We start from the raw sequence: 12,393 nt of genomic DNA on the forward strand, positions 1-12,393 counted from the left end.
CTTCTGCCCACCCACTTACAATCTGCCTAAATTCACATTTACCTGCCCTCTAGTTCTTCTTAACAGGAGCACAAATTTCATCTCATGGGGAGGGGGGAACTACAAGGGGAGAGGAGGAGGCTGCATGTGCACACGTGCCTACAGGAACTGGCTTATTTATTTGTATACCACCGCTCTTGGACTGGCCATCTTGGGGTGGTGAACAACAGATTCAGGCTTGCACTGCACATGTGCATAGAAGCATCAGCATGGTTAAAGTATTTCCACAACTGAGAAAAGTAAAAAAAAAAAATGGTACCCTCTGATTACTTGAAATATCTGTAAATGGGATACCTCCTCTTCTCTCACTAGCAAGATTGCCCGTGTGCCTTATAGTAGTGGGCAGCAGAGATCAGAGCTGCAGTGCACAATGATGGGAATTGTCCCACATGCCTGGGCTTGCCTACATGCTGGATCTAATTTACCATGGAATTCTAGCAACTGTAGAGCTACGTGACACATTCAAGTGAACTGGTTTGGGCAAATATCCAGATAAGGCAGATGGTACAAGTTGTCTATTCATGCATTATTTTTAGTCACTTAAGCAAATAAGCACCATCCTTAGAAATATGAAAGGATTTAGCACATCAGTCAGCAGTACACAAGAAAGAATTACCACCACCATTGGGGAATCCTGCCTGTGTGCCCATGTAGTAGTAGTAATAGTAGTAGTTTGCAGTCAATGCAAGATGTGAAAGGAATCTCCTTTACTCCAAAAGGCAAACAGAATGCCTGCAGGTCTACACATAATCTGGAGAAAGCCGTTCTAAGAGGAGAGCAAATAAGCATGACTTTTCCTCACACATCAAAGGCAGCCCTTTCTCAAGGATCTGAAAGCAGGTCTGTCATTTGGCAAACAGGCACTGGAAGGCATGCAGGCAGGTGCCTTGAAAGAGCACTCCAAAGTATCTTCTGGAACAAGCTTTCTCAAACAGGATTTTGTGAAACCATGGGATTCCTTGATGACACTGGAAGGGTTTCCTGAATGGGTGGGAGTTAATATTTAATATATTTTAAAAATTTGTTAAACATTTATCAGGTGGTATGACCAAATATAAGAGCCTCTTGTGGCGCAGAGTGGTAAGGCAGCCGCCTGAAAGCTTTGCCCATGAGGTTGGGAGTTCGATCCCAGCAGCCGGCTCAAGGTTGACTCAGCCTTCCATCCTTCTGAGGTCGGTAAAATGAGTACCCAGCTTGCTGCTGGGGGGTAAACAGTCATGACTGGGGAAGGCACTGGCAAACCACCCCGTATTGAGTCTGCCATGAAAACGCTAGAGGGCGTCACCCCAAGGGTCAGACATGACTCGGTGCTTGCACAGGGGATACCTTTACCTTTTATGACCAAATATGGTCATGTCGACCCCTCCCCCAATGGTTAATGATGGGTCTGGAAGGGGTGAGAAGGGGACAGGCCCTTGGTGGGCAATTATACAGCTATACTTCCCAACCATATTCTGCATGATCATTCCCCGTCTGGGGTTTCTCAAAGATTGAAGAATATTTCTGGGGGGTTTCAATGGTAAAAAGATGAAGAAAGGCTGTTCTAGAAACTTTGGGCTTGTTATTTCCCATACTTGCAGCCTACGCTTCCACCAAAGAGTTCATAGAGGTATGCCATGGTTTATTTCATCTTTATCTCCTTCTAGAATCAATTAAGCTTAGAGATGATTTATTCAAAGTTACATTATAAGTGACAAGTTGAGCAAGGATTTCATCCAAGTTCTTTCACATTGAAGCCCTTCCCTCATTTAGGAACATGGATAATACCATGCAGCTGCTACTGTGGCTGGTCCCAGGCAGATCCAGGTCCCCGAATGGCCTCCTGATGCCTTCTTTATATGCAGTATCTTTCCCCTGGGATAATAATGCCATTAAATACTGGTGTGGGACAAATGTGAACTGTCACATACGCTGCTAAAGATGGTTAATGTATACTCACCCAAGCACAGCACCATCACAGCTCCCAGGTATGCTAGGAGCCAATAAGCAGGTCTACTCAGAACCCTACTCTATGGGGCTTATTCCTAGGATAGTGTCCTTAGGATTGCACTACAAGGACAGCACTCTTAGTTCCTCCTTCCACCTTCTCTGAGGAGGAACCACCAACTGCAGTGGTAGCAAATCTAATTCAATGGAAATTTTGGGCTGGTTATTTTCCAAATTTGCAGCCTACTCTTCCACCAAAGAGTTCGTAGTGGCCATGGTCTTTTCAGGGCCAGTAGCCACTATGGATCTTGCCCATAAAGAAAGTGCACCAAAGACCAGTGAGGTACGCAAGGGGTGAGCAAAACAACTTGTGGAGAATCTTCTTCCAGTTCTGATTCACTAGGCTACCCACTTTGAACTACAGTAAACCTGCCCTTGTTGGTGTATTACTGAAGGACTATGCAGTGAACTGCAATGGAAGAGGAAAGTGGAACTGGTCCACTCTGCAGGAGGTAAGGTTGCCAGTTCTGGGTTGGGAAATGCATGGAGACTTTGGGATTGGAGCCAGGAATGGCCAGAAGTTGGGGCAGGGAGGGACTTCGTTGGAGTATAATGCTATGGAGTTCACCCGCCAGGGCAGCCATTTTCTCCAGAGGACTGATCTCTGTCACTTGGAGATGAACTATAACTCCAGGGGATCCCCAAGTCCCATCCGGGAAGTGACATCCCTAGCAGGAGGCTGCCATTTTAAAAGCAAAGGTTAAGGGAAGATGCAGCTGCCAGGATGGCTGGGAGCTTTGAAAGAGACTGAGATGCGGGTCCATGAGGGGGCTCAAAGCATGAAGCCAAACTCTTTGCCTTCTCCAGGTCTTCCCCATCTGCACTCTCTTCAGTTGAACAAGGGCAAAGGTGGATAGAGAAATCCAATGCAGAGTTACACCCTTCCAAGGCTGGAAGGGTGCAATTCTTAGAACTGCACTGTTGGAGTAGGTGGAGAGAATAATTCCTTTTCCTCTCTCTAGCAATGTGTTGAAATATTTGGGCAATGTTTCCTAAAGATAGTCGAGTGTGCTAGGCTGAGAGCAGCAGCAGAAGCTGACCATGTGGTCCGAGCTCATGGAAGAGAGAGAACAATAAAACAAGTAGAAACTAGTCTTTTCAAAGTAATATAAGTAGTTTATTAAGGAACTTCATTGTCAGCTAGTGCAGGAGAGAGATCCTGATCTATTCTAACTAGCTAGGATGGATGGAGGTGTAAGAATTATGCCTGTATCCAAGGTACAGATAGTATCCAAGGTACTTTGATAGTGTGTGCAAGAAAGAGTTGTAACAGGAACAGGAAGGAAGTTCTCTGAGAATGATCAGTCTACACATCAAAGGAGACAGATTTAAAAAGAACAGACAAGGAGGATGCTAGGGCACTAGCCTATCTACCCTAAAACTCTCTCCTTGCTCCTTCTGAAGCCTGAGACAAAGAGATATTGCAGGTCTTTCTCTTCCAACAAAATGCACAGCCTTAACCAAGTAAAAAGAAGTATTTACCCTACTCAAACCTCATCTGCTTTCTGTGTGTGTGTGTGTGTGTGTGTGTGTGTGTGTGTGTGTGTGTGTGTGCAGAGGGGGTTGTTTCAAGAGCAGAGCAGCCCTTGAGTACCATGTCACACTTTTAGATGCTACCAGCCTCAAACCTCAAGCTGATTGAAGAGGAGGGGGAATGTGACCTGAATGCATTTGTAAAAAGCCATTAGAGCCCTTGAGTGCCTCCTTACTAGGGTTCCAATTAGATCAGAGTTAAGAGTTCTTGCAAGTTCACCAGGCAATGGGCCTTTTAAAACGTATCTTGTTTACCGACAGAAGAACATGTCACCAATGGCTTTGTAAAGGAGGCCTGCTGAGAGCTTGCATGCTGAGCCCTGACCCGGCTTGTCATCACTCAGTCCCTTTATGGTCCTCAGTTCCTCCCACCATGTGGCAGCGCAGTGAGGATCACAGGCTGCCTGATGCTGTGATTACAGGGGGGGGGGAATTGGACAGTTCAAACTCTCTTTTTGTTCATCCTCTGTTTTCTCCTTGCAGACCCAAGATGCTACAAAACGTTACCATTGGAGCCTGCTGGCCAGTGTAGAGTGAAATTACAATACGAAAAAAGAAAGGTTCACAATGGAAAATCAACAGAAGAAAACAGAGAATCTTTACAAGGCAATATGTTTGTAATGATGTATATAATGAATTTCAATTCAGTTTCTTTTACAATTCTTTTATATACCAGAAGGAACAACCATAACGGCTTCTAGATAAATTCCATTTTCATTGACTTCATCAGTGGTTGAATCCTCCAATCCTCCAAAAACAGTTTGTTGTATCAAAGGTGGCAAAATCATATAGCCTTTCTTTATATTACTGTTGTAGTATTTTAGTATCAATAGGCTATAGGCTCTCTAGGGCAGGGGTAGTCAACCTGTGGTCCTCCAGATGTTCATGGATTACAATTCCCATCAGCCCCTGCCAGCAAATGCTGGAGGTGGCAAATGCTGGCAGGGGCTGATGGGAATTGTAGTCCATGAACATCTGGAGGACCACAGGTTGACTACCCCTGCTCTAGGGTACTGTGGGGAATGCTAGTCAACGACCACTCCCCCTCCCCCTAGCGTGAGTTCTCTTGTGGTTTCTGTACCAGGGAGGGGGTGGAGCCTGCACACCTACTCCCGCCTTAAACTGCATCCTCCCCCCTCCATCCTCCTCAAGCCTGCCTGTTAATGCAGGTGGTGATGTCACTTCTGGTGACATGTAACTTCTGGGGTGGGGGGCAGGCACAGCAGAGAGGCCTGGCAAACTGATATCACGCCCAGGGCTCCATGAGCCTGAAAAATTATTTAAGGGGCTCCTCCATCATCAAAAGGTTGAAAAAGGCTGATATAATGGGAGGAACTCCAAGAACACTGCCCAGAACTCCTTGGAATAGGTAGTGGCTGGAAATCTCCTGGGATTAGAACTGGCCTCCAGGTGATAGAGATTAGTTGACATGAAGAAAATGGTTGCTTTGGAAAGTGGACTTTTTGGCATTAGACCCCAATGAACCCCTCCCCTCTTGAAACCTCAGGTATTTCTTAACCTGGAGTTGGCAACCCTACCTTGGAAAGATAGGCATAAATGCACTATAGCGTTTCAGCCTGCTTCTCAACATTGTGCTCCCCTCATGGGAGTTACAAGGATCTTTAAAAAACAAAACAGATAAAAATACCAGAGCCTAAAAGAATCCAAGCAATGCTTAAAATTACAGGCAAGTAAGTGATCCCCCCTCATGATCTCCAGCCATATACAGCTTCAAAGGCAATAAAAATAATTCTGAACAAGGCCCATAGGTGTAGCTTTCGTCTCTTCTCATAGTTAAAATGAGAGTATCTACCTCTCTGGCCTCCAGTCATTACCCCGTACAGACCAGGACCCTGCCTGCTTGCCTACCTGCCTGCCTGCCTGCCTGCCTATCCATCCATTCATCCATCCCAATTTGCAAATTCCATCTGTGGCTGTTGTGAAACCCCAGGGTTTTATGAAGCCCTGGTTGAGCTTGCCTGTGTTAACCACAAGCAAGCCAGCTGTGAAATCATTCATTGGTATCAAAACAAAAATGTACACTCCAAAAGGCAATATGCAATCTATGAATCAACTGAATCCAGGAAATGCTAGTAATAGGCTAACTGCAGAGACTGCCTGAATAAACTCTTATGGGAGCCAGGGCTACAGTTTGCTTTGCTTTTTCTTTTTAAGGATTGTGCCAGCCTCCCTACCTCACAAACTGAGTTCAATTACTACCTGCTGCTAGGGTTGCCAGCTTTGGAGATATTCCTAGAAATTTGAGGGTAGAGCCTGAGGAGGGCACAGTGGGGTGGGGGGAGAGAAATCAGCAGCAGGGTATAATAATGTCTTCTCTCCAAAGCAGACAGTTTCTCCAAAGAAACTGATCTCTGTAGTCTGGAGATCCGTTGTAATTCCGGGATAATTCCTGGAGGTTGGCAACCTGTGTTTCCTGTGCCTTCTTCCCCCCCCCCCACTCTCACCAGTTGCCACTCCCTCCCCCTTCCTAGATCTGGCCCTCCTTCCACAGCACCTGCACTGCTTGCCACTTGCTCTGGCTTCCATTCTTCTGTCCTCCATTTCAGCCTTTGTATAGAAAGAAGGCGAGATGCATGTGTGGGGAGAGACCACCATGTGGGGTTGGGGGCTGGCAGTGAGAGATGGGCTACCCTTGCAGATCCATTTATTGTCTTTAAAAAAATCACTCCTCTAAAACAGGCTTTCTCAACCAGGGTTTTGTGAAACCCTGGGATTTCTTGACAGCCCTGAAAGGGTTTTCCAAATGGGTGGGAGTTAATTCATTTTTGATATATTTTTAAAAATGTATTAAACATTTATCATGTGATATGACCATATATGGTTATGTTGACCTGCTGCCCCTCCCAAAATGGCCAATGATGGGCCTAGAGGGGGTGGGTGGGAAGGGGAGGGGCCCTGGCTGGGCAGGTACACAGCTGTGCTTCCTAATCATATTCTATACAACTGCGACACTTCTGGGGATTCTCAAAGCCTGCAGAATGTTTCACAGGTTTCAAAACGGAAAGAAAATTGAGAAAGTCTGCTCTAAAACCTTCCAAGGAAGCACTGCAATGAAGACAGGGAACTGCCTTGTTATTTGGAGAAGTCACCTTGTTGTAACAGACGTTTCCTTTAAAAAAATTAATGCTTATTTTGTCTAAGACAAAGCAAAATATAAACATAAAGAATACAGAAAAGAAAGGATTATAACTAGTGCACATGTAACAAATAATATGTATAACAAGTCATATTATACTCAGGATAAAGTTGTCCCAGAGAACTATACAGAATCTCTCTCCCCAGCATTTTCTTCATTATAAGGTAAAGGTATCGGTATCCCCTGTGCAAGCACCGAGTCATTTCTGACCCTTGGGGTGACGCCCTCTAGCGTTTTCATGGCAGACTCAATACGGGGTGGTTTGCCAGTGCCTTCCCCACTCATTACCGTTTACCCCCCAGCAAGCTGGGTACTCATTTTACCGACCTTGGAAGGATGGAAGGCTGAGTCAACCTTGAGCTGACTGCTGGGATTGAACTCCCAGCCTCATGGGCAGAGCTTTCAGACTGCATGTCTGCTGCCTTACCACCCTGCACCACAAGAGGCTCTTCTTCATTATAACACCACTTCAAATACTTCTCATAATGAAAAGTGTTGCTTGTTATTGTGTAATGGCAACAGAAAATATAGCCATAGCAATAGAAAATATAAGAAATGAATTGGTTTATTTATCCACAAATCCTAAAACAAACAAACAAACAAAAAACACCTCCCAACAGTCATCAAATTCTTCCAGTGGCCTGTTTACCAGATTAGTCAACCTGAGCATTGTGGCAAACTCTCTAATCTTCGCCAGCCATGTATCCACAGTAAGTAACAGATACCCTTATTAGCCAGATTATGCATGCCAAACTGCCATACAGCTTATTTCAAACACAGGCATCCAAACTGCCAAAGGATCTAAAACATGGTTGCTTGTCATCAGTCATTAAGAAAGCCAGATCTTGGTGTGTTATATCAAACATTTCCAACTCAGAGAGGCATATTGGCTCAGGGAGACCTCACCAGACAGCCAAGCAAGTTAACAGGCCTCCTCGAAGCCAACTGACACACTGATTCAGTACAAAGCAGCTGCTGGAAGTCCACTGGGAACCCCTTCTGTGGGTTGGCTCCCTGCCCATATGGTGAAGTGGTTTTATACAGGTGTCACCATTCACAAACTCCGTGTACACCTTCCCAGTGAATTAGCGGTGGCATGTTAAAGGCATTGACCTTGCAGGTATATGTGAGTGAAGGATCGTGTTTCAAGGCTCAGGATACTTTTTTCCTCCCCAGGAAGGAATTAAAATGGTGGCAAGAGAAATAAACTGCTATTGTTCACAAACTATTTCTTAAGTTTATAGGGTGTTCCTTCTGCTGAAATTTCAGCTCATGCCTGCCTCTTCCCATGAGGATAAGTAGGCTGCCGTTCCACAAAAATACATTCAAAAGGAGAAGAAAAAGAAAAGTGACCAGGCGTTGACTTACCAGCCTTCTCCTTTTCTGTGATAACTGGCAGAGCCTGAAAAACAAGAAAAAGACATGAAATTTACAAAACAATAATACCAAAAACAGATGGATGTCTCCGAACTCCTCTAGCACACACAGAGATCTCTGCTCTTTATCTGTTTATCCTTGTTTCTGTCTACATTCACAATAAATCACCCAATAACTGTAACAGTCTGACAATGCAATCCTAAACAGAGTTACATCCTTTGGAGCCCTGTAACTTCAACAGGGTTAGAAGCCTGTAGTTTTGTTTAGGACTGCACTACAAATGGTTTGGATCCGCCCAGCTTTTCTGCTGGTGAAAAGGGAAGAAGGTCCTGCTGGGGACCATGGGACCTGCATTGACAAGAGACACATGGAACAGAGGCAGTAAGGCGGAGAACCGGGAGATACAGAGTGGACATCTGGCTGGATTCAACCTAATGCCCTGAACAGCAGGGAAGTTTCTTTGCAATAAACACTCTGGCCTAGAATTCAACGTGGTCTCTCTCAGAGGAGCTAGTATTCTGGCATGAATGATTATAAAATAAACTTCAGGAATGAAAAGGTAGAGCTAGTCAGCAGTAAATCTTTATAGACATCTAAAACATACACTTTGAAAGAATAAGCGTATGGCCCAGCCTAAAGGTTGCTTGCTCTAGGTTAGGAAATACTTAGAGATTTTGGTGGTAGAGTTTGATCCGAGTGGGGTTTGTGCAGGTAAGAGGCTTCAATGAGTATAATGCCATGTTGCCCACCTTCCAAAGTGGCCCACCTGGGGATCTATTGTGATGCCATGAAATCTCCAGCCACCACCTGGAGGTTGGCAAGCCCACCCAATACTCTAAATTAGGCCTAACAGCTCTGCAGTTTTTGCTGATTAGCTTGGCTTTCCTAATAGTCACTGGTGAGTTCTTTCTTTCTTTCTTTCTTTCTTTCTTTCTTTCTTTCTTTCTTTCTTTCTTTCTTTCTTTCTTTCTTTCTTTCACCATAAGTCATAGCTATCTTATGGTGACCCCATAGGGTTTCCTAGTCAGAGGTAGTTTGGTCAGAGGTAGTTTGCCACTGCCTGCCTCCACGTCTTGACCCTGGCATTCCTTGGTGGTCTCCCTTCCAAATACTGACCAGGTCAGTCCTGGTTTGCTTCTGAGGTCTGACAAGTTCAGGCTAGCCTGGGCTATCTAGGGCAGGATGAATTCTTTATATGTCATGATTTTTTGCCCAGACAACCCAACATTAAACTCCTCTGTAGGTACTAATATCTCTAATGGAAAAATATTAAAACAATATCTATGTACACATACAAACTTACACATACACTTTATGGTACACTTATTTTAATTTCCAGTAGCATCTTTCAACCCATGTCTACAACCAGTATGGTGTAGCGACTGGAGTGCTAAGAAACTTAGATCTAGAATACCCACCTTTTGATCCCCACGCCACCACAAAAACTCGCTTAGTACCTTGGGCAAGTCACACCCACTCAGCCTAACCTACCTCACAGGGAAATGAAAGGGGTAAGAGAGAATTATGTACACTACTCTTGAGTTTCTTGGAGGAATAGTGAAGGAAGAAAGAGTTCAATAGATCACATCTGAAAATACAAAAATGCTGCTAAAATATAAATAAGAGTCATTGGCTGGAGAGAAGCTCTGTCTGCCTTCAGGTTTTGAACCCACAGGTCATCATTAATCAGGGGAGGGTGGTATATAAATGTAATAAACAAACAAATAAATACTAGGCTCCTATAATCATAGAGTTGGAAGGGACCTCCATTTAGTCCAACCCCCTGCAGATGCAGGAAATTCACAACTACCTGCCTGCCTGCAGTGACCCCAATTCCATGCCCAGAAGATGCCCTGGCCAGTCTGACCTGGAAGAAATTTGCTTCTTTGCCATACTAGGCCCTCCATCTCTATGGTTGTCTGGATTCTCTATGGTTTACAATACATATCAGTTGTTGGACTGACACTGTAATGCTTAAAAATTTACCAAAGATGCATTTGAGGTTCTGAGGAAAACTTATTATTTTGAAAATGAGGTTATATCAGGAACTTGTTCTGGCTTTGTTATAATAAAGAATATACTTTATGGGAACTGTTTGCCATTCAGCAGCTTCTTTCTTCTTACCTATGCACAACTCACGAGTCTCTCTGTCAACAGCCCCAGATGATGGCTGGAGATCTCCAGGAATTACAGCTTATCTCCAGGCAACTGGAGAAAATGGCTGCTTTGGAGGTGGATTCCATAGCTAGGGATGGGCACGAATCCAAAAAAAAAAAAAAAAAAAAAAAGTGGTTTGTGTGGGTTCATGGTCAAATCAAACCAGGAGGTTCCTTCACAAACTGAACTTGTTTGTAGCCAACACAGTTGGAAAATACCACAGTTCCTTTAAATAGGGTTTTGCAAATAAGCATGAAAAACAGCTGGGCAGCGGGGAGCAGCTGCTCATCTGTTTTTGCAGCTTTTGGGGGGAAAAGATAGCAGGGTTTTAAAATCCCTTCAACCCCCTGCTTTCTGCTCTATGCATGAACCACCAAGAACTGCCTTTAAAGTCATGAACAGTCTGCAAACCACGAACAGGACTCTGTTGTCCCAGAGCACTTCACATTAGTGAGTCTTTCCCAGCCATTGTGAAGCATTACACACTTATAAACAAGTGACAAGGATGTTTCACCTCAGATGTTTAGTTCCACATGAGCTTTTGAACAGTAGTGCTGTTTTCAGGAGCATCCATACGGCAATGTTCTATCTCCATCCTGCTTCTGTGTTTCCTCCCAACTTTGCTGTGACCTTCCCCATACTTGGGACTGAAGCCAACAAGCATTTCCACTAGTGAAAAAAGGAGAGGGTCCCCCCACCCTTTGGATTATGAGAATTGTACGGACAAAAGCCATAGTGAGATAATAGCAGTAGCAAGGATTTACTGGAATTACAAACTGGATCTATTCCTTGATATGACATATCCTATTGGACATACTGCAGGCAAAACACCATGGGATAGGAAAGTGTGGATAGGAAAGTGTGCCTTTTTGCAGGTTCCAGCCACACTGGCACAATTTTCCTTGTCTTTTCCTTGTGGCCAATTCGTCCTCCATATACTTAGCAGTATTGATAGATCACAACACATCACATTATAATGTGATAATGACATTATGATGCTACAGCAATCTAGCAATTCACAATTTAAAAACTCTTACAGTCAGTTAGTAAACAAATAAATAGCAACCTTCTGAGTATGAGTAATGACAGAGGTTAAATCTATAGAAAAGCTGTTACTTTGTTAGATATTGCATTAAGAAAAAGAAATTCCCTGGAACTTTTTTCCATGATGTCATTTGGACATTTCAAGATGACTTACAAAGATCCACCAAAGAACAAAACATTCCTCTCTTCTAAAGACACATTCTATATTTTCTCTTTACCAAGGCTATTTCAAACAGATGTGCCTGCAAACAAAGCTGAAATACTGCATCTAATGGGACACCTTTGTGTTTCAAGCATAAGCCTAAGAAAATATACACAGCTGTTTTAGATAAGTGACTTATAAAAGAAAGGTTGGTTATTCTCTCCCAATAGCTGGTTCAGCATTTGAAGAAGAACAGATACCTTCCGTATTCCTTCTCTTGTGAGTCATTACCAGATTCTGTTCTCATGTCCTCAGCTGCTCCAGTACGTGGAATTTATGAATTCACACTGGCCATCATCTGTGCAAGAGCCTTAAATTCACTGTTTACTTTACAAATACTTCACTGTAAAAATTGCAGTCAAGTACAGACCTGCATTTTGCTTGTGGAAGACTTATTTCCCTACTAGTTCGTTCATACTTTTGTACAAAAAAAGTGTATACAGTGTGAAGCTGAACTGGGTATTCAACTCTGTTTTCATCCTAGTATAAGATTACACAGAGCATAAACAAATGCTTCTGGGTGAATTTACAGAGGACCTGTTACAAAAAGTTCTTCAGTGAGGGGGCAGATCTTAAATTCAAAAGGACCTGAGGTAGGTCTAAACTGAATGGTGTTTGAGCTATCAAAACAACACCCAGCAAGTCCATATATATATATGGACACACACGCCTGCTTTTGTGCACCCACCGGCGCACGCATCTCCTCTCTCACCCTGCGGTGTGGCACTGGCTGCATCAGGAGCAACCAGCCGCTTCAGGCACCAAAGTGCCCAACCCTTTCCTGCTGAAGACTAGGCCTCCAGATTCCCTCCCCTGACTGTCCACCCTTCAACATCTAAACAGTTGTAGTTTTCCTTTTTCTTTGTTAAATAGCACTGTGAAACAAATAGTTTAGGGG

At 43.9% G+C, this 12,393-nt stretch overlaps 1 protein-coding gene across 3 annotated transcripts in view; it reads right to left on the bottom strand.

Annotated features, from left to right (window-relative positions):
• Positions 1 to 12,393, bottom strand: part of DLC1 (DLC1 Rho GTPase activating protein) — a 415,065-nt gene that overhangs the window by 173,191 nt on the left and 229,481 nt on the right. For all 3 annotated transcript variants that reach the window (XM_077302061.1, XM_077302062.1, XM_077302060.1), the window contains one exon: positions 8,084 to 8,117. In XM_077302061.1, the coding sequence (XP_077158176.1) occupies positions 8,084 to 8,117 (34 nt within the window). The remainder of the gene's footprint in view (positions 1 to 8,083; positions 8,118 to 12,393) is intronic.

Source organism: Paroedura picta, chromosome 10 (genome assembly GCF_049243985.1).
Source record: "Paroedura picta isolate Pp20150507F chromosome 10, Ppicta_v3.0, whole genome shotgun sequence".
Taxonomy (NCBI): domain Eukaryota; kingdom Metazoa; phylum Chordata; class Lepidosauria; order Squamata; family Gekkonidae; genus Paroedura; species Paroedura picta.